Raw genomic sequence first — 26,550 nt, forward strand, 5'->3', positions numbered from 1 at the left:
TAAGGCAGCGCCTCGATAAATTCGTTAATCTTCTACTACGCCTAGCGACGTGCTATAGCTTAAATACGCTAAGGTTTTAAGTACTATCCCGTAGCGTCTTTATCGCTCTAGTAGATAGTATAATTATCGTCGCAACACGCGGTCTAACTAAGTCTAGTATGTTCGAGTATATTAAGCGCTTTACGTTATCTATTAATCTTCTTAAATAAGTCGACTTCTTTTAGCTAAAGCGTCGTAAAGAGTTCTCGATAAGCTTCTTAGTTATCTCTAGTAGTAGCCGCGGTATCGCGTGCCTTCTTCTTAGAGTTATATAAGTAGCGGTACGTTCTTTTCTATTTATCGCCGTAGTAGATATATAGCCTCTTTTCAAATCGTAACTTTTATTAGAATGTCTATTTCTTATATTACGTGCGCCTATCTTTTCTCTTATTTTATTCTCCGTCCTTATTATTATTTATTAGGGTACCTCTTTAAATATTATCTAACTTTATAGCGTCGCCTTCTTTCTAAGTATAGCGGGGTCGTCGTAGCTAGATATTATTAGCTTCGTAGAGTTTCTTATTAAACTATTATTCGTTACGTCGTCGGTCTATAAGCTAAGCTAGCTCGATAAGCTTAGATAAATTCTCGGGCCTATCGTAGTAAATTATAGCGTCTTTAATTTTCTCTCTTAGTCTCTAGTAGTAGAAAGTCTATAGGGTAGCGTCGAAGTACTATTCGGTAGTAAGATAGACTATATTCTAGAATCGAGTAGTATAGTCTTAGATAGATTTCTTCTATTTAAGGTTTATTAGAATACGGGTAGCTAAGCGAGCTTCGTTAAGACCAATAAATACTTTCTTAAGAGTCTATATAAAAGCTAAGTAGCTGCTAAAAAGCTTAACCGTCGCTTCGTTTCGTTACTCGAATAGTTTCTTCTATTACTTTCGTTTATAGAAACGAAACTATTACTCCGCGGAGTTACGTAAAAAGATACTAGCGTAGAGTATCTTCTCTACTTCGTTAGTAAATTATTCGTAGAAGAAGTAGATATAGTTATTAAGCTAGATAATAAAGTTCTATATTTTCTTATAGTCTTCTCGATATAGGTTAGATTTCGAGATCTTAATCTTAGTAGCGGGCGCTATTATAGGCTTCGCCGTTATAGTATGCGCCGGTATAGTTAGTGGCGTAGATTAGCGTTATAGCGCCTCGAGCTTCTTTTTAAGTTAGGTATTTTTCTTACTTTAGTCGCGGAATTAGCTCTAAAGCTACTCGAGTCTACTTTAGATGTCGTTAATTATTTAGAATAGGTCTACTATCGTGGGCTATTAGAGATTATTACTTATAGAAACGTCTATATTACTACTTTATTAGTAATTTCTATACTAGAGATACTTTTCTATTTTTAGAGGTTAACTATCTTTCTTCTCTTATAAGAATAGTAGTTAAAGTATAACGATAGACTTCTTCTACTAAGCTTCTAAGTCGCTTAGTAGGTAGATTAAATTAAAGGGTTTACCTTAAAGAGATAAGAGAGAATAATAATAATTAGATAAGAAAGTATTACGTAAATATACGATATATAGTAAGTTAGTTACCTCTAAATTAATAGGGTTTAAATTAGAACTTTAAGTTAACTACGAAGGGTTAAGATACTAGCTAAGAAAGTATATCTATATACTATAGAAAAGCTAGTTATAATCTAGTATGCTCTTTTTTAAGGGCATTATTATTTAATACTATTTATTAAGGGCATTATAAGATATACCCTTAGTAGAGGGTACTAGTAGGTCGTACGTAATCTTAGCGCTTCGGGTAGTTTTTAAAATTTTAACTTTCGGCTTCTATCGCTACTAAGCGGTCGTAATAATTATCTTACTTACGTTCGTACCCTCGCGTTCGTTTTCTACTTTTTAGTTTTCTAGTTCCCGTATTTCTTACGAGACTATAATTCGACTAGATTATCGAGTTCTTACGGCCTTACTTTCTACGCGGTCTTTTTATTACGTATAGTCTTTTATTCTTCTTAGGTCTTCTATAGACGTTCTTTTCATGCGGGCTTTAGCTACTATCTAAGCTTAGTTCCGTAGGCGCTAAGTTTTTCTACGCCCGTTTTTTCTATGCGGAATTCTTATCTATACGGCTCTATTATTCGTAAGACTTATTAGCCCTTATAATACTTTCTTCTATACGGGCTTTTAGCCCTTAGAGTTATAAAGTTCTTATATTCTAGAATTCGTAATAGCTCGTCTCTATTATTTTAAAGGTTTAGCGTTCTAGCTTACTTACTTATTATTAAAGGCCTTATAAGAGTCTAGAGAAATAAAGTTTAAGTTATTCTATTCTCTATCTCTTTCTACTTAAGGCTATTATAATTACTAAGTATTCTTAACGAACTTAAAGAACTTTTATATTATAACTTCTAGCTAAGCTTAAGTCTTAGCTTAAGTAGTTTACTTTCGATCTTTTTTATCTTTCTATACTCTAGATTTTATAAGGCCTATAGCTATAACTTCGTTATATAGATTAATATACGAGTTTTAAGTAATCTAAACCGTTATATTAAAACTAATTAGCTTACTCGTACGATACTTCGCTTAATATTATTTTATCGCTATATAATAAGCTATCTTATTATTAAAATAAAATAGAAATCTTTTAATTAGCGCTTTAGTATTAGCCGTTAAGTCTATTCGTAAAGCAATTATACGTGCCTTTATTATATATTTATTTAAGAATAGATTTTCTTAGATTAGTATTATATACTTCTAAAGAGTTTATATCTATTAAAAGAAATTATTCTTTAAGAATCTTCTTTTTAGCTTATTTAAATAGATCTTTATAGACGCTTTCTTTTTCTTCGAAAGCTTTTAGAACTATTCTAGCGTATCGCCCACTAAGTAGTCTTTAAGTAAAATAAGCTTAGTTAAGATAAATTTATTTAAATTATTATATATATACGCTAGCTTCGCTATCTTTAGCTTATATCGTATTTTCTACTTCGAAGCGTCGTCGTTAGCCCGCCTATAGAAGATAAATAGAATTATTTAATACTCTTAAACTATATTAGTACGGTATCTTTTTAACTAGAATTTAGCGAAGAGTAGTTAGATAATAAAGCTCTTTAAAGATCTAATAGTCGCTAAACTCGATATAGTTTCTATTAGTAATAATACGAACGATACTTCGATCTTTATTATAAAAAGTCTAACTAGTTTTTTTAATACGTTCGCTAGATCGACTTATCTTAGTCGAAACTTAATATTCGTTAACTATAAAAATAAAGAGTATAATAATAATTTCTATAACTTCTTAAATATTACGATTATAGATAAGACTATAGTAGCGAAGGGTAAATAGCGTCTATATAAAATAAAAAGAAATAGTATATCTTATAATCTTAACCGCTAGTCTTATCGGGCTAACTAGCGCTAATAAAAGGTTTTTAAATAGATAGCTACTTATCGTAGTTATTACGAACCCTAGGGCATAAGGGCTTTATAACTCTAAGGGCTAAAAGCCCGTACGAGAGAAAGTACTATAAGAACTAACAAGCCCTATAGACGATAGAGCCGCATAGGCAGAAATCCCGCACGAGAAGAACGGGCGTAGGGGAACTTAGCGCCTATAAAACTAAGCCTAGGCAGTAGCTAAAGCCCGCATAGAAAGAACGCCTATAGGGGACCTAAGAAGAATAGAAGACCACACGTAATGGGAAGACCGCGCGGAAAGTAGGGCCGTAGAGACTCGATAATCTAGTCGAATTACAGTCCCGTAAGAAATACGGGATCTAGAAAGTAGAAAATAGGCGCGAAGATGCGAACGTAAGTAAGGCGATTATTACGACCGCTTAGCAGCGCTAGAAGCCGAAAGTCGAAATTTCGAAAACTGCCCGAAGCGCCGAGGTTACGTACGACCTACTAGTGCCCTCTACTAAGGGCACACCTTATGATGCCCTTAATAAACAGCATCAAATAATAATGCCCTTAAGAAAAGGCATACTAGATTATAACTAGCTTTTCTATAGTATATAGGCATACTCTCTTAGCTAGCATCTTAACCCTTCGTAATTAACTTAAAGTTCCAATTTAAACCTTATTAATTTAGAGGTAACCGGCTCTCTATGTATCGCATAATTACGTAATACCTTCTTATCTAATTATTATTATTCCCCTCTTATCTCTTTAAGATAAAACCTTCGGTTTAATCCACCTGCTAAGCGACTCCGAAGCTTAGTAAAAGGAGCCTACCGTTATAGTAGTATAGAAGGCACGCTAGAATCGATAGTATTAAATAAATTTACGAGCCCGTTTATTTTTAAAGTAGTTTACTTTAAGAATTCGCTTAATAATAATATAGCTAGAGTTTCGGTTATAAGTAGACTATAATATTATTATAAAGAATAATAGTATAAAGTAATATTAATCGTCGATAAAGTATAAAGATATTAAATAGTAATAGTCTAATAAAGTAGCGCCGAAGTATTAAATATTATTTTAATAAAGATTATAGCTACTTCTTTAAATACTTTAATAAGTACTCTACTATCTTTCGTAGTTCTAAGAGGCAGCTAGCTTAAATACTTATAGATATTTATCGTTATCTTTTTAATAGATAAGTAGCTAGATTCGAGTATTAGTAAAAGTATCTATCTTACTATATTACGCGATAATATTAACCTCTTAAAAAGATTATAAATTCTAATTATAGTCTTTTTACTTTAATAATTCTCTTCTTCTCTAGCGTTACTTAAGTAGCCTCGAACGTTCTTTAGTAGTCTAATAGTATCGCCGTAATATTAGAGGGTAGTTAGATAATAGATATCTTTAAGTAGTAGAACGATACGAAACTAAAATATAACGGGTTAGCCTTAGCTAGTAAAAGATCTTTACTAGCTTTTAAAAGAAATACTCTAAGCTTAAATAGGGTAATACTAATATAAACTTCCCGCGTTAGGCTCTACTAAGAGCGGGGCACTAAATAAGAGAGAAGAAGATAATAAATAATACTAGCTAGCTTCTCTATAGAAGAAGCTCTATCTACCCTAGTAACTCCTACTATACGGGAGGCACCTGCTACTGCTACTGCTGCCAAGAAAGAGGACGCACGGGCCAACAGCGTAGTAGTTGCCATTGGCAATAGCGACGCGATGGACGTTAATGATGGTGTGGCGTTGCGGGGAAATGCCCGCCAAGTCGGCACGCAGTTTTGTAGCCGTTGAGGCATCAAACCGAATGCGAATCCAGGTGAGGATGTCTTGAAAAGCCCGTTTTGAGCGCCACTCGCCACATTTTAGTACCGTGCCCATCTGCCTTCGTGTCCAGATGTCTACCACCTCTGAGGAAAGCATTGCCTCGATCAGGCAACGGGCAAGCCAGTCCTTTAGCGTGTGAAAAGCTTAGCTCTCGCCACGACCTAGACTCGCCCGTAGGATTCGAGTCGCCTTGCCTCCCGTCCCCGCATTTTGCGTCCACACGACAGCTCAATTTGCCCCAGTTTTTAGCAAAGCTGCAAGGGACGTGATGAGGGCAGCCTTGTAGCAGGAGTGGTGTTCTGGTGGGTGCACGAACAGCAACGCTTGCGGCAGGACCATTTTCAAGCCACGACAGTCGCGGGAGGCGAGGAGAAACGTGGCCGGTGGCAGTGGCGCTACTTATTCGCGCCAGCGGAACCCCTCCAGTTCGGCGCATGGTGTTGAGGCGACTGATTGGCCGCGATGCTGCCTTATGCTCTCTTTTCAGCTCTCCACCTGCTCAGCTGCTGCGGAATCCGCCTACCGACACAATCGTCCGATCAGAAATTAATGATCCGAGATTCCTTCTAGAACGAGGTGGGTGGGCTTCCGGAGGATCGGCGTGAAGAGAAATGGTAAAGGCGTGGGTTGTGATTCGTCCGCGACCGTCCCCACACTGATGGCGATGATGCAGTCCAGCCCCTTTAAGCTGCATGGAGCTTGGGCTAAGATGCGAACGCTAAGCGTGAAAAAGAATGTTACCCATCGTCTCCAAGAACGCCGGTCAACACCGCCACGCCGTAGCGGATGACGACGCTGCCATTGGCTCGCGAGGAGAACAGGAACAATTGGTCTCATCTCTCTCCTTTGGGAAGACCTCGGCTGCAACGGTGGCATATGGGAGTTGTTCAGTGGCTACAGATACCATAGACGTGTGATTAAGGTTGCTTGCCAGTTGCGGAAGGACGGCGAGCTCGGCCCCGTTTTCTTTCTTGCAGCCGAGATGCTATGAAGCCCAGGAACAAGAGTCATGAACCGTGTCGACACAACGGCCAGGCAGGCGGGTGTGTCAGCACTAGCAGGGACGGTGTGGCTTGGGCGTCGTAGGCGACTTCGACAACCCCACCGCAGTGCAGAGCAGCGGGAATCGATCGGAGGAAGGGGACAAATATTCGCACATCATACGAGAGGACCAGGAACGCGGAGCGCAGCGGCATCAATGTGAGACGACACGTCGGCGGCAGCGGTGCAGATAGTGGGGGATCGGGTTGACGTCATACTGGGGATTGGCAGCTTTTTTGCTCTGCAGAGTCGAGTCGTCGAGAGTGCTGATCGTGGTGTCGCAGCAGGGGGTCCGCGATGTACCACGTGGTTGCTCAGACCTGAGGGATGCCCATCGCAATTCAGACCCTGGCCGGCTATCGCGGAGCCGCCTGGCGACGCGGATGCAGCGCTTGCGATTGGCCTCGGGTGCGTGTTGCGTCAAATAGATTGAAACGAGCTGAGGAGGACTGGGGAAGCACGAGCCGCCGCCGGAGATTAAGTGGTGCGCCGCCAGGTGCGCAGCAATGCGGAGGCCGCCATGCAGCGGTGAAGACAGGCAGACATTTGGACGCCTGCAGTTGGTCTCTGGCCGCGTCCCACCGCGTCTGAGGCTGCCGCATTCGCCAGGATCTGCCAAACAATCACCGAGAGGGCCGTCGTCACCTCCCCGGCGCGTGGTGGCCGCTGAAACACTGGCAGATTTGGAATGACTGCCGTCCGGAAGCGGCAAGCCGTATTGGCCTGGGAAACAGAGTTTTGACGTCGGGTGATGGCAGCAGGCGTGGACACGGTACGGCCGTCTACCGCGCGCCACTGCTACGCGCCCGGCGAGGCGAGTTGCGGCCGGCAGCGACGCGACGGCAACGGCGAGCGAGCGTAGGCGGCGGCGCAGGCATGTGGCCGATTATGCAGGGCGTCGGGGCCCGGGGCGCGCATAGCCAACGGCGGAATTTGCGAAGAACAGGCCTGGCAGGGCTGTTGCGGACGGTGCTCGGGCTGGTCGAGCGTGCAGCGTGGGCCGTTTGGGGCCTGACTCGCCGCGCCTGGCGCCGACCACGATCATTACGTGCAGCCTACCCAAGTGATCTAAGCAGCTCCAACCTTGCCCACCTCAACACCACCACACGCCGACCCCCAGGAACTCTCCCTCTCCCCCACCTCCCCATGCGCTGCAGCGTCGCGCGTTTCCGTCCTCGATCATGGACGCCCTAGCCGGAGCCGAAATCGACAAGCTGCCCTTCTTCTTCACCACCCTCTACGAGAAAGAGGCGCTGAAGCTCAAGGAAGGCCAGTCCGAAGACTGGCTCGACGACGACCTGCGCTCGAGTGCGCTCGCCCAAGGCCTCTGCGACATCGACCTGGAGCTTCCCGTACGTCCGCCATCCCCGCGACAGCAATCAATTCCAATTGACCCAAACCGGAGCAGAATGCGCCAGACGTCTTGGGCGCTGCAGCCTCTCCGTTGCGACGCTCGTCCGTGTCGGGCACCACGCAGGCCTCGTGCTCGACCGATATCACCACTCCGGACTCTCCAGCCTCCGCCGACGACCATGACCGCAGTTTCGCCGCCTCGCCGTCCCAGCGACACTCGATGTCGGCGGCCCCGCACCCCGGCGCCTACTCTCGCCACTCGACCTCGAGTCTGGCCTCGATCAGGAGCCCGAAGCCTAGATTCTTCCGTCGCATGTCTTCGTTTGGCAAGAAATATTTCAGGCAGGTCACCTGAAATCCACCATGTGCCCCCATGGCTAATTCCCAGCAGTGCCGACGACCAGGGCTTGCGCAGTCCGCCTAAGCATTCATACTCATCCATACACCGTCTCGGTGACGTGACGGGCCGCATCACTTACAAGCATCCCCGGGTGAAAGAGGATTCCGTTACCGACTTCGATGCCGAATCGGCCTTATTGCCGGAGCATTCCAGGGCTTCCAGCCCGGATTCGGTCACCTCTCACCACCCGCACGTTTCCGCCACCATGACTGCATCGCAGCGTGCAGCGTTGAACCTGGCCCTCGAAAATGCGCAGTTTCGTGAACTTTGGCAGGAATACAGCAAGATATGGGAGCGCGTAATCACGTTCGAGGTTAAACAGAAACTGCTGCTTCAATTTTGGGAAAAGTTCTCTCGCAGGTCGCTCTACGGCCAATTCATGCTCCTGAAGGATCGGCTTGCAGCCAAGGTACGCCCTGTCGCGGATGCTTGGATGCCTTTCCACTGACATTTCCACAGCATTCGCAAGAGTCTGAGCGTTTAGATGAGAAGCAATTAAAAGCAGAGTACGCCCTCGAGCAAGCTCACCGCGAAGAGAGAGCGCGTTCGGCGGCCGCGCTGAAGCACATGAAGGCCTACTGTAGCGGATCATCCGTCCCTGGTTCCACGAAGAGACGCATCGTCACCGAGGACGACAAGCGCCGCCTCAGGGAGCAGGAAAAACTGCATGATGAGCTCGACAGCAAACACGAAGCTGCGATGAAGATGACTCGGGCCCGGCAAGAGAAGGACGTAAAGGAGCTCAAACATGAACACGAGCAAGAAATCAAGGAACTTGACAAGAAGTATAAGGAGGCACGCATCTTGTCACGCAGGACTACCCAGGAGGTTTCGCATCAATTGGACGACGTAATCAGAGGGCGCAGGCTCCGAGTGGTTCGACGATGGTATATCAACCTGAAGTTATGGGATAGGACCACCACCGATCATGACGATGTACCCGCCTACACCGACCTTCCTATTGTCTCGTGGCCGGATAAAACAGTCGTGGAAACCATGACTTCGCGAACTTACAGTGTCCTGGATACATGGCATACTTTCAACGATCTTCCGCCCGCTGTTTCTCTTCACATACCGGTTGTTCCCGAAAGCGATTGATCCGCTTGATACCCATCACACCATTTTTCATAAGCATAGCGGCGGAGTTCTTCATCATCTTTGGATATGGGTTTTAAGCTTTTCTTCACGCGAAATACCCCCTTTTCTTTCTGCATCCAAGCTCATGCGCGCAAATCTTGTAATACCCACAGGCATATATTTCACCACATAGAGGTGACGACCAGCAAACCCTTTTCTCATCGTATTTTTTGTATTTTTCAGGCTCTTTCGCGGTCTCTGACATACGGCTAAAGACTGCTTCTCGTCTTTCGGATTTGACGCGTCATGACGCCAGAAGCCCCTTGGATGAAATGATCTGGGATAGACGGATGATTTTTTCTGGGAGCAAATTTAAAATGGATGCAGGAGACGTAATGAACATCTCCGGGACAGTCCCCCAACACTGGGGTCCCTTTGGGTTAGTAGTTAATTCAGATATTGTACAGGCACTTGCGAAAGTCACGATACGCTGCATTTGGTGAGACACTCCGAGACAGGTTCGAGACATCGGGAACGGAAATAGCACGGTCCAACGGGGGAAGTCGCTCGCTTACAGGCGCCGTTTATTGGAATGGAAGTGATCAGAGACCGTTGACGCGCATGTCCCACGCTTGGTCCAGTAGGATGGACGTCAGACTCGACAAGTGGAACTGGGACGGGAACGGGAGGATCAACGGGACGGCACGCTTTTCCAGAAAAGTCACGCGAGCCGTTCGAGAGAACCCCCGGGCATGTTTCCGACACTTGAGTCAGATGTGTCTCAACAAGAGGTATGCACAGCACCCTCCATTGAAACGAAAGGAATACCTGACTGGGAAGTTCTTCTCGCTTGATTGTTATCTTGCTACTCGACCTTCCCGGGACGAACCGGTAAGGCTTCAAGTGGTTTTGCTGATACACCTCACAGCTTCTCTATGTGTAATCATGCGGTAGAAACAGCAAGGAACAAATAAAAGAATATATAGTAAGTACAAACTGCGCGTTTCGCGCTGTGCCATCCGTTGCTTCTAGCTGGCGCTCATTTGGTGAACTGACTGAACTACAAAAATAAGATTTGTCCACATGACTTTTATGCTTGCTGATGAAATTTGACCGACATTACCATTCCATCAAACGGCTTCGAAGTAACCTGTCGCGTCTATATAAGAAGTTAGCACTCATTCTTTTCGCCACCACCGCCACCACCAAGAATACAGAACATACGGAGCGGGAACAATCCAGACTTACGTTGAACATTGGGCTCACGACCTCATACTGCCCCTTCTCATTCAGCACCGGGTTGCCCGCCTCGTCCCTGCGAACCTCGCCCGCGCCCACCTTGATGAAGTCGTACCGCCGCGCCGCCACGGCCAGGATGACGCGCGCCTCCAGGTTCGCCAGCTCCTGCCCGATGCAGTTGCGCGGGCCGCGCTCGAACGGCCTCCACGCGCCCGGCGGCACTTTTCTCGTCGTCGTCGTCGTGGGCTCGACCTCGACCTCACCACGATCCGGGATCTCGTCGACGCGCGACGTGTCGACGTCGCCCAGCCAGCGCTCGGGCACCCACTCGTCGGCGTCGGGCCCGTAGACGGCCGGGTCGCGCTGGACGAGGAAGTGGCAGCTGTACAGGACGAAGCCGTCGAGACAGACGGCTTTGGTGCCGCCGGTGGCCGCGTCGTCGGGGATGTTGACCACCAGGCCGGCGCCGGGCGGGGCGCGCCGGGCGGAGCCGGCGGGCGGGTAGAGGCGCAGGGTCTCCTTGATGACGGCGGAGGTGTAGGCGAGCTTCTTGATGGCGTCGTCGCCGCCGCTCGAGGCGAGGGCGTCGGCGATGTCGAGGGGGGTGGCGGCGGCGCCGAAGACGGCGTCGAGTTCGGCGCGGAGGGCGGCGAGGGCGCGGGGCGTGCGGGAGAGCTCGTAGAAGGCCCATTGGAGGAGGACGCTGGTGGTGTCGTGGCCGGCGAAGAGGAAGGTTTTGAGCGTGTCGGCGGTGGTTTGGAGGGCGAGCGGGGAGAGCGAGGGGGTGGTGCCGGCAGTGTGGTCGGCTTGCAGGCTCAGGGCGAGGACGGAGCGGGGGCGGTTCTTCTTCTTGTCGGACGGTTCTTGGGCCATTGTTGTGTCTTTGGCGGCGGCGACGACTTCGGCGTGCTGGGAGCGGATGATGGCTTTCAGCTCGTCGTCGATGATGCTGGTGATCTTCTTTCGCCGCCGGGTCAAGAATGGGTTGGTCGGCATTCCAATGAGGCCGGATTGGTTGGTATAGGTGATGAGGAGCTGGCGGTAGTAGCGAACGAGGGCGCTTTGCTTGGAGGTGCCCAGTTGCGCGTTGAGGTCGACGTCCATGACAACGGCGCCTGTAAGTGGTTTGATATCAGCACCCAGCCTCATGTCACGCGAGGGGAATTGATGAGTAGTAAACTTTGGGTGAGCTTACCAATGATATCGAAGGTCAAGTCAGTACAGAGGTTATCCATCGGGGAAGGCGTTCCTGACTCGACAAGATCGTCGAGACGATCGAGGAAGAGCTTTGTCTTTTCGACTATACGTGGCAGCAGAGTTGCAAGATGTGTGGGCGCGAAGCCTTGGTTGTAGGTCCGGCGCAAAGCTTTCCATGTTTCATCCTGCTTATCATATTAAAGACCGTTCGAGGTGGAATACAACAAGGGGCAAGCTGGGGATTTTGCACTTACCTCAGCTATGAGCAGTGATCGGTCGCCTATAAGAGGCAGTAATTCGACTGTGACGAGATATGTCAGAAGAGAGCTGTCGTGGCGGGGAGGATCAGACGAACGCATGGTAGGTGACTTCGGAACGCTGTAGGGAAAGGTCTTGGAAGACTTGGTGATTTGCTCGCAAACATCGTGAGAAGAGATGATAGCCATTTGCCAGTAATATGGGCGGAAGTCGGTTATGACTACTGGAGGGTGGCCCATAGATTTGAACAAATCGTAGAATATGTAATCTTCTTTGAAGTGAGTTTTGGTACATGCAGACTGTCATGCACACTGACCACTGTGAAGCCTCGAATCTCCCCTCTTTTTATAAAGCTCAGCCAGCACGTTGGCAGACCCGAATAGCAGAGACCGGGGGGCATAGACCAGCCCTTCTCGTGATCGATAGCGCCATTTCACCGCAAGAGAGTAAAGAATCCACAAAAACACCGGAGCAGCCGCGATGATGAGGGTGGCACTGAAAAACATTGTGATGATGGGGTGGAAGCAAGACGGTTCAGATTGTCGCGTCATTATAACGATGGCACTAATGTAGCTAGCACTTGGCGTGGCTACGAATCTCCGCTCCCATAGGCTGGATGCGAAGGATGATGCGCGCGGCTTGTACCATGTACACAATGGCTGTTTATTTCTAGGGTCAAATCCTGCAGCTTACCAATCTTTTCAGCATCCTGTGTTTATTGCACATACTCTCGAGTCGCAGTCGGCCCCTATATCGCTGGCTTGATGGTTTAAACTCTATTTGAATCCACAAGGAACTCTGGTTTAAGAAATAAAAGACAATGTTAGGCAAGACGAGTGGCAAGGCACCTCTAGATCGGCAACGACTTCCTCGTCCTATCGATAACCCAAAAATTAACCGTCTCCCCCGCGGTCAAACTGCACAAGGCCACTCTCCTCGCAACCACTTCCAACGAGCCCCGATTTTGCAGGACTCTCACGAACCGAGCAACAATGCTGCGCGAAGACATGGGCGACATGTCTCCAACCACGGGCTTCCGCGCCTCCAACTCGCCTCCTCCCCCGCCGCCCCAGAGCAGCGTCCTCGACGACATCTTCGGCGAGCCCACGACCGCGCTGCCGGCCGCGCAGCCGCCGCCCGCGGCCACCACGTCCAGCCAGCTCGACGACATCTTCGGCTGCTCGCCGCCGCGCGACGGTCCGACCGCAGGAGCCGGAGGAGATGCGGGGCCGGGCTGGGCCACCGCAGACGTCTCTGACATCCCGCGCCTGCGCAGCGTGCATGTCACGGCGGGCTACCGTGACGGCCTCGCCGAGAGCAAGGCCGGACACGTGCAGGACGGCTTCGACGAGGGATTCCCGCTGGGCGCCGTGTTGGGCATGAAGGCGGGTTGGGCGCTGGGCGTGCTGGAGGGCGTGGCGGTGGCCTTTAGGGCGGCGGCGCTGGGCAAGGGCAAGGTGGAGGGTGCGGCGGAGGCGTTCGAGGCTGCTAGGAGGCAGCTGGTGGACGCGAGGAAAGAGCTGGATATGGTGTCGTTGTTTGGCCAGGAATACTTCGATGAGGAGGGTATCTGGAAGTATCACGTCGATGGCCGGGAGGACGAGGTTACTTTTGAGGAGGTGGCTGCTCAGCATCCGCTGGTCTCAAAGTGGCTGGTAGCTGTGGATGAGCTCGTTGAAAAGGCAAGGGTTGATCTCGGGATCCTAGACAGGCGCACTAGGGAAGATGCCGATGATGAGACAACGACGGTCGGTTGAAGCTGCTGCAAGGCTGGTTGGGAAGACCACTGCTACAGCTGTCAAGTACCGCCTGGTTTTACGGGGCAGCATTGCCTACCCGCACCGCAGCTACGACTTCGACGTCCGGGATGCCGCTTCCGGAGTGTTGATTCCCAAACACCCGATAGCTGCGCCTTCCTCATGGTGAAATATCCAACTGTCTAGAGGTTGTCGCAGACATCTTGGTGCTAAGAGGGCCACTCAAAATTCTACCTGAAGTCGATTTGATTCTGAGACCAGGCGATGTCCCAGCGGAAGATGCAGATCACTTCGACATGACGATTAAGAGGTTACTGAGATCAACGCAAAAGCCATTTGAAGGGAGACTTAGATCCCGACGCGTTATCACAGTCTTCACGGGGAATGAACAGACATGGATACGCTCCGATGGGAGAGTTTTTAGAAGCTTGGCCTTGATAAGAAGGGAGCTACAATGGCAAATTAATTGATATCCTTCGCGTTGTTCAGTCCACTATTATTCTCCCGACATTCCGTGTCTCTCCACCCTTGAATTATGGGCCGATAGTATCAGGGGGCACTGCCCTGACTTTCCCACACCTTTCTATCCCCATGCCAAGATGAGGATAGACGTACTGAGAGCAATTGCCGCTTCTCTTAGCTCTCAGCTACGTGTAACAGACCTGTATTGCCCCCTGGAGAAGGGTTTAACCCAAATAAGGCGTTCTTTGTGGTTAGTTCGGTGCCTGAATTCTGCGATAATGATCCGCATGGCCACCTTAAACACCATTTGGCAGCTCGGCAGCCGGACTCTCGACCCCATCCTCACTAGTGATGACCCAATCTATGATCTCGCCCTTCCAGTCTGAAATGCGACCATCCTTGATGGCGACAGCAATCACCCTAGCCTCCTCACCCTCTACCCAATATCCTCTGCCGCCATCGCCGCTTCCGGTGACCGTGGGACTTGTGCTGAATGCGTTGGCTGCATTATCCACCTCTGAGCCGAAAGTGTTGTTCTCCAAGTGTTTCGCTTTGAGCCACTTCTCCTCGTCTGAGTTGTGAGGCACGAAGGAAGCATTGCCGTTTATTGTCACCGAGATACGCGACAGGGAGGCAGAGTTCATGCCCAGAAGCAGCGTGGCCAGCGAGCTGCGAGAAGCGGCAGGCGGCGGACTCCCCTCCCGGCCAGAGGAAAGCGTGGGGGGACGGGTTGTCACCCAGTCATGGACCAGTAGGGAGACACGTGGGTTCTGGCACAGGTTGGTGGTCTTCTGGGTGCCGGGCGGGGTTGTCATGATAATCTGCGGGGTGGGCGAGTACGGTGAGGAAGGCAGGTAGGTATAGTTCATGAGAGAGATATGTGGCATAGCATCCGAAGAGCTTGTCGCAAGGTGCAGCTACGAAACTCTTAGCATTATGTGTACGGCCAGTTGCAGAATCTGCCTTGAGACTAACATAGCGCGCATTTTCCAGGCACTGGACGACTTCCTGCGGCAATGTGGCGGACACGCGGGGCGTGGTCTCGGCGGTGATCTCGGGCATGGCTGGCGCGGGTTCCACGGCGTTGCTCGAGGCTCGTCGACGTGCACCAGGGGGCTGGGACGTGGGGTTTGTGTTTGTGTACGAGGAGAGGAGGGAGCAGGCAAGAGCAAGATCCCCGCGGCGGGTAGAGATGGCGCGCATATCGGTCTCGGGTTGCCGCACCCGCTTCCGCCGCCGCCCCAGCCACACGCGACGTCACGAGGCTGTGCTCCACTCAGCCCTGGATACGCGCATGCGATCGGCATCCCGTCGTAATACCCAATTAGCCCAGGGTCGTATCTTTACCCCAACTCCTCCCTTCAACCGCCGACCGACCTACTCTCAGCGACCATCGGCGACCTCAGCGCCCGTCGCGATCAGTCATGGACTCCAAGGATCTGCCCACGTCGCCCATGGACCAGCCACCTACGCCCCTACAGGAGGGCCCGTCGACGCCTAACGACGTGGAGCCTGCGCCGGCTGTCCAAGAGCTGTCGCTGGCCGACCAGGCCATCCAAAGGGAGGTCGATGAGGTTATCTACTCTGATGTGTGTCTTGCCGCCGCGTACTTGCCGCCGCATCGCTGAATTCAGGGCCTAGATCGGAGTCAACACGCTGCTCACCCGACTCAAGCAGAGTATTGCTTCCGCTAGGGTACGTATCAGCTACCCTCACGCGCGCTGCCCGCACAGCTTACTCACGTCGCCCAGGACTTTTCCAACTTCCTCGGCAAGCGCTCTAAGCTCGAGGAAGAGCAGGCCCAAGGTGTCAAAAAGCTATGTCGCTCCACGCACGAAGCTCTCCGCCGAAACGATTCGCGCCAGGGCACCTATGGCGCCCAATACGAAGAGACAACGAAGCTTCACGAGCGCATGGCAGACAATGGAATGCAATTTGCCCTGTCGCTCCATCAGATGCACGAGGACCTGAACGAGCTCACGAACACCATCGAGAGGCAGCGGAAGCATTGGAAGCAGACTGCTCTGGCGAGCGAGAAGAAGGTGTCGGACGCAATCCAGCAGATGGAAAAGGCCAGGGCCAAGTACGAGTCGCTGGCAGAGGACTACGACAAAGTCAAGACTGGGGATAAGTCCGCAGGCAGGATGTTTGGTATCAAGGGCCCCAAGAGCGCCGCTCAACACGAGGAAGACATCCACCGTAAGCTCCAGGCCGCGGATGCGGACTACAAGAGCAAGGTTGAGAATGCACAACTGCTGCGAACTGAGCTTGTTGAAAGGCTGCGGCCTCAGGGTGTCCGGGCTATGATGGAGCTCATCAAAGAATGCGACTCGGGCCTGACACTGCAGATGCAGAAGTTTGGTAGGTTCATGCTCTGACATACTCGATGAGTAAAGCTCTTATGTTGACCTCATCACAGCGTCGTTCAACGAGAAGCTTCTACTTGGAAACGGCATCCTCGTTGCGCCATTGAACAACCCTGGCGAACCCGAGCATCCTAGTCTCCGCGACATCATTTACAAGATTGACAATGACCGCGATCTCACGTCCTACATCACTGAGCACGCTGGAAAGGTTCCACGACCCCCGGAGATCAGATACCAACAGCATTCTGTGAGTATTCATGATCCGGTCATACCTTGGACCTACGCTGACTTTAAAGACTCTGGCCCCGACGCAACAACCGAGTTACTCGTCCGCGCCGGCATCTGACCCTTTCCGCCCTTCGCAACCATCGCCGATCAACACTGGGCCGCCCCCTCCTCAGGCGCAGCAGCAGGATCAGCCGCCCTTCCTTTCATACAACCCACCAAGGGAGCCCTCCCCGATTCTGTCGCCGCCGGCACAGGATGGTCTACACCAGAACCCATACTCGTCTCCTCTTGAAACGAACCCCCCGTACCCGACGGGCGACTTTCCCGGGACGTCCCCCGGGTTCAGTAACGGTGGTGCTTCCGGAGGCGGGGCTTACGGCGGACCGCCACCAAGCGGGCCCCCTACGCATTACTCCAATGCCCCGCCGATCAAGCCAATCTTTGGTATAACGCTGGATGATTTGTTCCACAGAGATGGGTCGCCAGTTCCAGTTGTTGTTTACCAGTGCATCCAGGCCGTCGATATGTTTGGCTTGGAAACAGAGGGCATCTACCGGGTCCCTGGTACCAATTCGCATATCATGTCCATGAAGCAGATGTTTGACCACGGTAAGATGGAAACAGAAATGGTTGGATCCGGTGCGGACTTTTTCTAACAAGAGGCTAGACTCGTCATCGGTCGATTTCCGTAACCCCGAGGCATTCTATCATGATGTCAACAGTGTTGCCGGTCTTCTGAAACAGTTCCTGCGCGATCTCCCTGATCCACTGCTCACCACAGCGCATTATGAGGAGTTCATTGAGGCGGCAAAGATTGATGACGACACGGTCCGAAGAGACAGTCTTCACGCAATCATCAACGCACTGCCTGATCCCAACTACGCCACGTTGAGGGCACTGGTGTTGCACCTGAACCGCGTCCATGACAGAAGCGCCAGCAACAGGATGAGCACGACCAATCTGGCAATCTGCTTTGCGTAAGTGGTCTCTGCCTACCCTGAATTGCTCCAAAGCTGACATGAGTGCAGACCTACTGTTATGGGACAGCATAGGGGTGCCATGGCCGACGCTGGACTGCAGGCCAAGGTGTTGGACACTATCCTTGTCAACACTTACCAAATTTTCGACGAGGACTAGTTGTTTCCTCCTATGCGCAACCGGTTGGAATGTGTCGGATAGGGCTTTGATGGAGCGCTTGATACCAAGTCATTTTTTCTTTACTAGTTGGGTACAACCAGTCATTTTCGGGATTAAGAAGTTCATAATGCACCTTTCTTGTTCTTGGACCATAAGTCCCCGTTGAATTGACGCAGACGTGCTGTGCGTGCGTATGCATTAGGGCTCTTCCATGGAGGAGTCGGGGTCCGGGGGTGGTCGGGCCGATCCGAGCCGGGGACGGCGATTTGCGTGCAGGATGGATCGACGCGTTATCGTCATCGATACCCTGAGACTGGTGGTGCTGGCGCATCAGCTGCGTCTCGCCAGGCACCAAGCATACGAAAATCTTCCTTGCTCACTGCATACCTCTCAAACAACTCTACCCTCACCTCAACTACCCGCGAAAGGCTCGCCACTATGTACAATGGCTTGCCGCGCATCTGCCGAGCTCCCCATCATGTCCTACAACGAAATCGCCCTGTCGCGGTCGCCCGCAGCGCGCAGACGCCGTTGACCATCGCGCTTTGCCGCTCCCTCCAGGTCTCTCAGAAGTCCACGAAAGCCAAGCCGTCTGCGAAAGCCCAGCCGTCTGCGAAATCTCAGAAGGCCGCGAAGCCTCAGAACACCGCGAAACCCCAGAAGCCTGGACCGACCCAGAAGCCTGCATCGACCCAGAAGCCTGCATCGACCCAAAAGCCTGCACCGACCCAGAAACCTTCGCAGACCCAGAAACCTGCAAAACCTCAGAACTCCGTGAAAACTCAGAAGCCTCTGCAAACCCAGAGACCTCCCAGCCATGCGACCGCACCTCCCGGACCGCCCGCACCGCCTACGCCGACCAAACCGACCGCGCCGTCCGCCTCTTCCCCGCCTTCGCGCGTACCATTGAAATCGTCACGGTCATCATCGTCGTCATCATCATCATCATACCCGCGCACGCGCCAATGGGTGCGGCGGTTGATATGGACCAGCGCGGGGCTGGCATGGCTGTACGTCGCGGACACGCGGTGGAACAACTCGGCGGTGGTGCGGTCCCTGCGGACGTTCGAGACGGGCCTGGTGATCGGGCTGGACTACAAGATCAACTTCCGGGCGGACCCGCCGTTCGCGGCGTCGCTGGCCGAGGTGCACCACCGGAACGCGGAGCGCGTGTTCAACCTGCTGCGCGAGAACGGCGGGCTGTACCTGAAGATCGGCCAGGCGATCGCGATGCAGAGCGCGATCCTGCCGCCCGAGTTCCAGAAGATGTTTTCGCGCATGTTTGACGATGCGCCGCAGAATGAGTGGAAGGATGTGGAGAGTGTGGTGCGCGAGGACTTTGGGGGCAAAGGCCCTGAGGAGGTCTTTGGGGTGAGCTTTGCGGGAGAGGAGGGGAAGGGCGTGATGGAGAGGACGGCGAGGGCGAGTGCTAGTGTGGCACAGGTCCATTGGGCGAGGTTGCCCGATGGGAGAGAGGTCGCGATTAAAATCCAGAAGAGGGAGATCGCGGCGCAGGTGGGGTGGGACCTTTGGGCTTTCAAGTACGTTTCATGCTGTTGATTCGCACGTTTGGAAAGTGTTGTTGTGCTAACGCAAGTTTCTAGGGTCATGGCGAAGGTGTACACCTGGTGGTTCGACCTGCCGTTGTACTCTCTAGTGCCGTACATTTCGGAGCGATTGATGCTAGAGACCGACTTCGAAAATGAAGCGGACAACTCAGAAAAGATGAAAGTATTGGTTGAGAATGAGCCGCGGCTACGTGGGCGTGTTTACATCCCAAAGGTATACCGGGAGCTCAGCAGCAAACGTGTCATGGTCGCTGAGTGGATAGAGGGGACGAGGCTTTGGGATAAAGAAGGTGTCACAAATCATTGGAGAGGAGGGTGGCATGAGGGCAGCCCTGGGTGCAATGGCGTACCACTCGATCCTCCCTCAAAGGAAGCTGTCGCATCGATATCGCACAACGACCCCAACCACGAGGATCTCAAGCCTCAGCGAGATTCGTGGCGCGGACCGGACGGAAAGGGTGGCCTCGGCCTGTCCCTCAGTGATGTCATGACCACCATGGTTGATCTATTCAGCGCGCAGATGTTCCTTTGGGGACTCGTTCACTGTGATCCCCACCCCGGTAACATCTTCGTGCGGCGCCTGCCTAATGGAAAGCCCGAGATTGTACTCATCGACCACGGACTGTACATCCAGATGAACTCCAAATTCCGACACGAGTACGCACTCTTCTGGAAGTCTCTAATGACGTTCGACAACGCCACCATCGCAGATATCGTCAAGGGCTGGGGAATCGGCTCGCCAGACCTCTTCGCCAGTGCGACGCTAATGCGGCCGTACACGGGCGGCGACAACTCGACGTCGGCGGAGCTCCGCAAGGGAGTGAAGGGAAAGACGGAGGGGGAGCGGGCGTACGAGATGCAGATGAAAATGCGGGCGGGAATCAAGCAGATTCTGGGAGACGAGGAGAAGTGGCCGCGCGAGCTCATCTTCATCGGGCGCAACCTACGCATCGTCCAGGGCAACAACCAGTTCCTGGGCAGCCCCGTCAACCGCGTCAAAATCACCGGCCTGTGGGCCAGCCGGGCGCTGGCTGAGAGCAGGGATCTGCCCGTCGGCGAGCGGATGAGGAACTGGGTCAAGCATATGAGGTTCCGGTTCGTGCTGCTGGGGAGTGACGCCATCTGGTGGTATTCGTGGATCAAGCAGAAGCTCGGGTTGGGAGGCGGCATGGAGGAGGAGATTGAGGCGCAGATGAAGGTCATGGCCAAGGACATGGGCATCGAGCTCAACCATGGCGTTTTTGAGGGCTGATATCTGCATGTAGGAATCGTGCAACGAATTGCTTGTGTTGATGCGAGATGAGATCGCCGTTGATAGGCTTTGCAAGTGCTCCTCTCTAAATTATTCCGATGTATGATATACTCTGGCCGTGTCCACTTTTCCTTCTGCTCAGATTATGAGCTGGGGTGAACTATAGAACAGATCTCAACAAGACGAGAAAATTTTCATGTATGAGGACCCTGGCTTGATGACTTAATGTGATGGATTTTATCGTAATGCCTTTCACTAAGAGGACCTCATGCGACAGTGCAGAGATTTTTGACAAACCGGCAATCTCTTCCTTGAGGTCTGGTAACAAAGACAACCACTTGCATACTGACAAAACGTATATATGTTCGCAAGGGATAATTCGCATCGCTTGTGACACGCCTAGGTCTGGTTGTACCACTGAATCTGACGAGGAGAGAGTCAGGAAACAATATACCACAGATCTGTGGGAAAGAAAGCTGCCAGATAGAAGAGGATTCACCGATGCACTTCGGGTCAGATCAAGTGGCATCGAGCAGAAATGAAAATATCTGAAATGCGACTGCATCAGGACCTTCTCTCCTGGATTCAAAGCAGGTTGCGGTCGCGAAAAATCATGGTAAATGGTCGACGGCAACCGCATCCGGGGACGACTGCCCATGATGGAGCAGGAGCACGGTTAAGAGGCAGTCATGAACCGGGATATTACATCACGTCTGACGGATTAACTGCAGCTTGTATAGCCGGCCTGTATTTCGCCACGTCAGGCTTTAGACCATGTGAGCCACTCTCCGTTTCATGGATGGAGCGAGCTCCGGGTATCGGAAGGCAAGACGCAACCCAAAGCTTTGCTATCAGTAGAATGAAGGCCCGGGGGCCAAAATGTGGTATCCGCCGACAGGTAGCATTTTTGGCCTCATGAAGGTGGCGATGCGTGTTCGAAGCTTGAAGCACGTATTCATCGCCACCGTTGAAGGGTTGGCCTTTCGGATCATGAGACTGGCTGCCGCAATGGGAAGAGACTAGGTAGTCTCGTCGAATCGGATTTTTGAGATTTCCAAATATCATCCGACCACTGTCCCACACTCTGTTGAGGTTATGGGCGAGTCTGTCTAAGTCTGTTCCATGATGTTTCAACGACAACCTGTGACTGAGGTGGGGTATAGGCTTGTTGTGCGCACCCAACCAGGAAGAAAGTCATGGCCATCGCCACGGGTCAAACTGGGTGGTGGCAATGGGTATTGGCCGGGGCTCGGAAAGAGAGAAGAGGAGGTTCAGTGGTTTGTCTCTGTGACCAGAGATTTGGGCGTCACCGCCACGTGAGGGAGGATCGTCTGTAAGGTAAAGTTGGACCAACTCAACCACAATGTCAACCCCAAAGGTTGTCATCCAGGAAATATAAGAGCATCCCCGGAATCGTCCATCGTCAAATACCTGCCATCTTTGGGAGTCTCGGAAAAGACCACCACTGCTCATTTAAAGGTGCATCAGCTGAGGCAGTGAAGTCTCTGCAGCAGTTCTATGTAGTCTCGACACCGGGACCGAGAGGCTGTGCGAGGTCACGCAGATACTTCCTAGGCGTGGAGGACGTATATGAACGCTCTTAAAACATGCAGTGTAGAGAAGGGGTGGCTTGAGGCGGGCCGATTGACAGCGATCACTGCTGTTTGGATGCTGAACAACAAGAGGCGCAGCCGGTGGGATCACGCAAGCCTGCCGGGCATCACTTGCGGCTGCGTGGAAGGAGGTGGCTGATGAGGCGAGTACACAGGTAGCTGGTTGCTGATGGGGGAGCCGCCCCTGCCTGGAGGCATGGCCCGGGGCATGACGATACCCCCAACCGCCTGATGGGACGGCGGCGCCTCGTTCGGGTTCGCAAGCACTCACTTCGCATATACTCGGGAATCTTCAGGCGAGAAGGGCTGGCGTGCTCCCGGCCTCATGGTGTGTGGCAGGGCATGCCCGACCGCATCCTCCGGTGCTGATGTGTGCCGTTTGGAGGGCAGTCATGCATCGGGAGGCTCCCCAGAAGGAGAGAAGGCCAGCGGGACGGCGGTTCGAGGCCAATGGGTCAGTGAAGGGGGGTGATATCAAGGCCAGCTTGAACGGAGGGCCCGCAGCCCGGAGCGTTTGCTAGGCGGCAGCGGCGGGCGAGTCATATGTGCGGGATTATGCGAGCTGCGGGAGAGGGCAGGCGAGGGGTCGTTGATATTGTTGCGCAAGGTGGCCGGCCACCGACTCTTCTATTTACCTAGTGCCTTCCCAATCCATCACACGCGAGCCGTAAGACGACGCCCACCGCACCCGCCTTTCCATCGCCCCGACCTCGCCTCGCCCAGTCTGGTGTCACGGCGGAGTGGTGTTTGCGAGCAGCTGCCGCTCGTTCGTTGGTCGCTTCGGCTGTGTCGCCCAGCGGCCTGGTCTTCTCCTCGCACGCGCACGCGTTCGTTCCTCCTCCACCACCGTTCCGCGCGAGCTGCTCCTCCGCTCCCGCGCCCGCCACCCACCAGCACTGCAGCGCTATGCTGTCGGCCGCCCCGCCCAAGCCGCAGGGTCGCCCGGCCTCGCCGCACTCGGACTCGTCTACCTTGTCGAATATCACCGTCGCCGACCCTATACAGCCCGCCGCCAGCTCTGTCGCCCCGGCCTCAACTCCGCCGACCAGCCAGTCCGACGACCAAAGCATGCACGAGGACGCGTCCAAGCAACCCGATCCGCAGCCGGACACGCTGCTTGCTCGTCGGCACAGCTCTCGCGCCCGCGCCGCCGTGGCCACATACAATGACAAAGAAAACGCAGGCACGCGCATCCACACGCCGGCAAAGTACCGCAAGGACAAGGACAAGGACACACCGCTCCAGTCGCCGCAGTTGTCAGACACCCACCAGCCCGAGCCCGCCGCGTCAATCGAGCCGCCCAGTCCTTCAAAATCTGTCGACGAGCCGATGGAGCGCCGCAAGAGCGGCCGCAGCCGCACCTCCATCGTTACCTACAATGACAAGGAGAATGCGGGCACACGGATCCACACTCCCACCAAATACATCGATGGCACCTACATCCGCAAGACGCTCCACGACCCCATCCCCGTCCCCGGCAGGCCTCAGTCGCCGTCACCGACAACCGATAGCGGGAACAAACGCACACTTAAGCCACGCGCAAGCGGGTTGAGGGCTGAGCTTCGCGTGGATAGCGACGATGACAGCCTGGCAGACGCGCAGTCGGTCTCGCCTCGGAAATCGGCGCGACCGGGGCAGAAGGCCGGTAAGGCGGACCAGCGTGCCGCGTCGCAATTGGGCAAACGCGGTCGCGACGCCCTCGACGCCGCCAAGAGCAAGCCCGCGGGGTCCTCCAGGATCGTCTTGCGCAAGTCGGACAGTCCGGTGAAGAGGCAAAAGAAGAGGGCAGCGTCCGAACCCACTCCCGAGCCCGGTCCTCAGATTCCCAGGCCTGACGTGAGATATGGCGATTGCGGCGGCAAGCCCTGGCTCAATGCAGGCAAATACTATAATACTGGTCAGGATAATTTTGCCGGATCACTGACTACCGTTGTTGGTCACAAGCCCAAGAACAAGGATGACGGAACCACGGTGAACAAAGCGCTCCCTCTGCCAATGTTTTTGATGGCGGAAAAATTGGATCTGTATCCCAAGAAGAAGCTGCCTGAACACAAGCGACCATTCGAGCCATTTCAGCTACCGTATGATGTGTTTTCTCCTCTGCCAAAGGAAGCGAAGGTGAAGGATTGGAGGGAGCTAAAGAAAAGTAAGTACTAGTTGCACGCCCCCTTATTCGGTATGTCTAACAATGAAATAGACGAGTACAAGGGTGAAGACGCCCAAGAAATTAAGGCAAGGGCGAGGGATCAATGCAAGAAGCAAAGGCAGATGGAAGCGTCAGCTTGCAGCTGTATCGGCCGATGCGACAGGGACAGCTGCTTCAATGCCTCACTCTTCTTCGAATGCGACGACAGGAGCTGCAACCTTGGTCCGGATTGTGGCAACCGGGAATTTACCAACTTACAAAAGCGCTACAAGGATGAGCTTCGCCAGGGGAAATACTTCAAGAGTTTCAACGTCGGTGTTGAGGTCGTGGCGACGGAATCACGCGGACACGGTGTTCGGGCCATGCGGCCTTTCCATGATGACCAAATTGTCGTCGAGTACATTGGCGAGATCATCACTCAGCAAGAGAGTGATAGGAGAATGAACGAAATTTACAAGGACCACAAGGTAAGTTTGGACCTTATTCTCACTCACGATGGATAGACGCTTTAGAGAGTGCTCCGGGAGCGCATGTTTAATTCTGGTTTTGTCTGGTGCTGCGCGTGCTGCATACTGAACGTCAGCCATCTCGAAAAGTTGCTGACGACTTCATGTAGTGCTTCTACTTGATGAACTTCTACGACAAGCTTATTATCGACGGATATCGCGGAAACATAGCTCGCTTCGTCAATCACTCGTGCGATCCCAACTGCAGGATGGAGAAGTGGACCGTCAATGGCGAGCAGAGGATGGCGTTATTTGCAAACAGACCGATTATGACCGGGGAAGAATTGACCTGGCACTACAATTTCGAGTAGGTCATCTGCAATGAGTTCATGAGGATGCTGCTTACATTTCTTAGATCATACGGCCAAGAACAGCCATGTTACTGCGGGAGCTGGAACTGCGCAGGCGTCATCGGACGGCGTAGGAACAAACCCATCAAGGAACCCACTGCTGGCCACAAGCGTAAATCTCCGGACGACGCAGAGGAAAGACCGAAGAAGAAGCCAAAGGTCACGAAGCTGGTCGAAGCCGCCTCGAAAGCGGCTTCGAAAACCGGAAAGAACCTACTGTCGAAGACGAAAGAGGGCTTGAAAGGTCTCATGGATACGGTCACGGCAGCTGCATCTCCACCAACCGTCGAGGGCAAGAAGAGCCGGGACGAGCGGGCAGCCAGGCGATCCCTTGTGGCGGCAAAAGAATCGTCGAATGAGAGCACGCCAGAGCCGTCCGGCGACGGTAGGCCCATTCGTGCAACAAGGCAGCAGCAGAGTGCTTCGCCCAAGAAGGCTGTACCACAGACTGCCGTTGCAAGACTTCAAGCCGAGAAATCTGCACGGCGCCCCGGTTCAAGGTCCTCGTCATCTAAGTCTACTGCAACCCCCGAGGGGCGACCGCTGTCTGCTCCACCCCGTACCTCCACACGTAGCAATCGTGCAATTTCTATCAACGACGATGATGAGGAGGACGAAGAGCTACCGAGCGCGTCCAACCCTCGCAGAGACTCGCCGACTTTGGCTAGGAGGGTCCCCAAGGCGAAATCCCCTCTTTCGGTGTCTTCAAAGAGCACAACTACGCGCAGGGCAGCAAGCTCCGTCAGGAAATCCACTGGAGCTCGCATGGTTCAAAACGCTAAGGAAGTGAGCGAGTCGCACAGCTCGAATTCGGAAACCGACTCGGCATCGACCTCTCCTACGGAACTTAGTATGGCAAGTTCCTCCAACACGGCGATCACAGCTAACGATGCAATTCCCTCCTTGGCAGATGTCGCTGCTCCGGTCTCGGCAGCGAAGGGTGCCGCATTGAAGCAGGCGAAACTGTCTTTCTTGCCCAATGGGCTGGGCTATGACAAAGGCGAAACGGAGGCTGAGAAGCCGGCGAAGAAGGTTGTGAAGAAGCGATCCAGCCGAGCTACCCTGGATGTCTAATTTGCCATGGGAAGGATGTGGGCTTCAGGAGCCAATATCGAGGGGGGTTCTTACTGACTTCAACGTACAACAAACCGGATGAGGATGGGAGTCAACGACTGGCATATGCCGGGCGGGATTTGTGGTGGAATGCGTGCAGAGCATGCATGCATTATTCTGTATTCTGGGTCATTTGGGGTTCGGGGGGTTCGGGTTGTTTTTTGTCGTGGTTTTCTTCGCCTCCTTTCGCGCCAACTGCAGGGGTACACGTAGTTGCTGGGTGGATGAAAAGATCAGGGACGGGCCGTAGA

At 52.3% G+C, this 26,550-nt stretch overlaps 7 protein-coding genes across 7 annotated transcripts; 5 read left to right on the forward strand and 2 right to left on the reverse strand.

The window, feature by feature from the left end:
- Nucleotides 1–7,458: 7,458 nt before the first annotated feature.
- Nucleotides 7,459–9,128, forward strand: SLS55_003252 (uncharacterized protein; the record flags this gene model as incomplete). The annotated part of the gene is made up of 3 exons (XM_066774730.1): nt 7,459–7,629; nt 8,056–8,439; nt 8,490–9,128. The coding sequence occupies 3 exons, from the start codon at nt 7,459–7,461 to the stop codon at nt 9,126–9,128; spliced, it is 1,194 nt and encodes a 397-aa protein (XP_066634849.1).
- Nucleotides 9,129–10,146: 1,018 nt separating this feature from the next.
- On the reverse strand, nt 10,147–11,989 carry SLS55_003253 (uncharacterized protein; the record flags this gene model as incomplete). Its single annotated transcript, XM_066774731.1, has 4 exons — nt 10,147–10,167; nt 10,356–11,461; nt 11,542–11,728; nt 11,798–11,989. 4 exons carry the CDS (start codon nt 11,987–11,989, stop codon nt 10,147–10,149), a joined length of 1,506 nt encoding a protein of 501 aa, XP_066634850.1.
- Nucleotides 11,990–12,793: 804 nt separating this feature from the next.
- Nucleotides 12,794–13,558, forward strand: YAE1 (Essential protein Yae1, N terminal; the record flags this gene model as incomplete). The annotated part of the gene is made up of 1 exon (XM_066774732.1): nt 12,794–13,558. The coding sequence occupies one exon, from the start codon at nt 12,794–12,796 to the stop codon at nt 13,556–13,558; it is 765 nt and encodes a 254-aa protein (XP_066634851.1).
- Nucleotides 13,559–14,316: 758 nt separating this feature from the next.
- Nucleotides 14,317–15,082, reverse strand: SLS55_003255 (uncharacterized protein; the record flags this gene model as incomplete). Its single annotated transcript, XM_066774733.1, has 2 exons — nt 14,317–14,937; nt 14,996–15,082. 2 exons carry the CDS (start codon nt 15,080–15,082, stop codon nt 14,317–14,319), a joined length of 708 nt encoding a protein of 235 aa, XP_066634852.1.
- A 362-nt stretch (nt 15,083–15,444) lies between these two features.
- RGD1 (Rho GTPase-activating protein) lies at nt 15,445–17,751 on the forward strand (the record flags this gene model as incomplete). Its single annotated transcript, XM_066774734.1, has 7 exons — nt 15,445–15,609; nt 15,662–15,715; nt 15,772–16,381; nt 16,440–16,633; nt 16,683–17,223; nt 17,282–17,591; nt 17,643–17,751. 7 exons carry the CDS (start codon nt 15,445–15,447, stop codon nt 17,749–17,751), a joined length of 1,983 nt encoding a protein of 660 aa, XP_066634853.1.
- Nucleotides 17,752–18,716: 965 nt separating this feature from the next.
- Nucleotides 18,717–20,571, forward strand: SLS55_003257 (uncharacterized protein; the record flags this gene model as incomplete). Its single annotated transcript, XM_066774735.1, has 4 exons — nt 18,717–18,761; nt 18,853–19,122; nt 19,195–19,292; nt 19,356–20,571. 4 exons carry the CDS (start codon nt 18,717–18,719, stop codon nt 20,569–20,571), a joined length of 1,629 nt encoding a protein of 542 aa, XP_066634854.1.
- Nucleotides 20,572–23,090: 2,519 nt separating this feature from the next.
- Nucleotides 23,091–26,260, forward strand: SLS55_003258 (uncharacterized protein; the record flags this gene model as incomplete). The annotated part of the gene is made up of 4 exons (XM_066774736.1): nt 23,091–24,330; nt 24,382–24,797; nt 24,947–25,143; nt 25,261–26,260. 4 exons carry the CDS (start codon nt 23,091–23,093, stop codon nt 26,258–26,260), a joined length of 2,853 nt encoding a protein of 950 aa, XP_066634855.1.
- Nucleotides 26,261–26,550: the final 290 nt, after the last annotated feature.

This window comes from Diplodia seriata (genome assembly GCF_021436955.1).
Source record: "Diplodia seriata strain FDS-637 chromosome Unknown scaffold_3, whole genome shotgun sequence".
NCBI lineage: Eukaryota > Fungi > Ascomycota > Dothideomycetes > Botryosphaeriales > Botryosphaeriaceae > Diplodia > Diplodia seriata.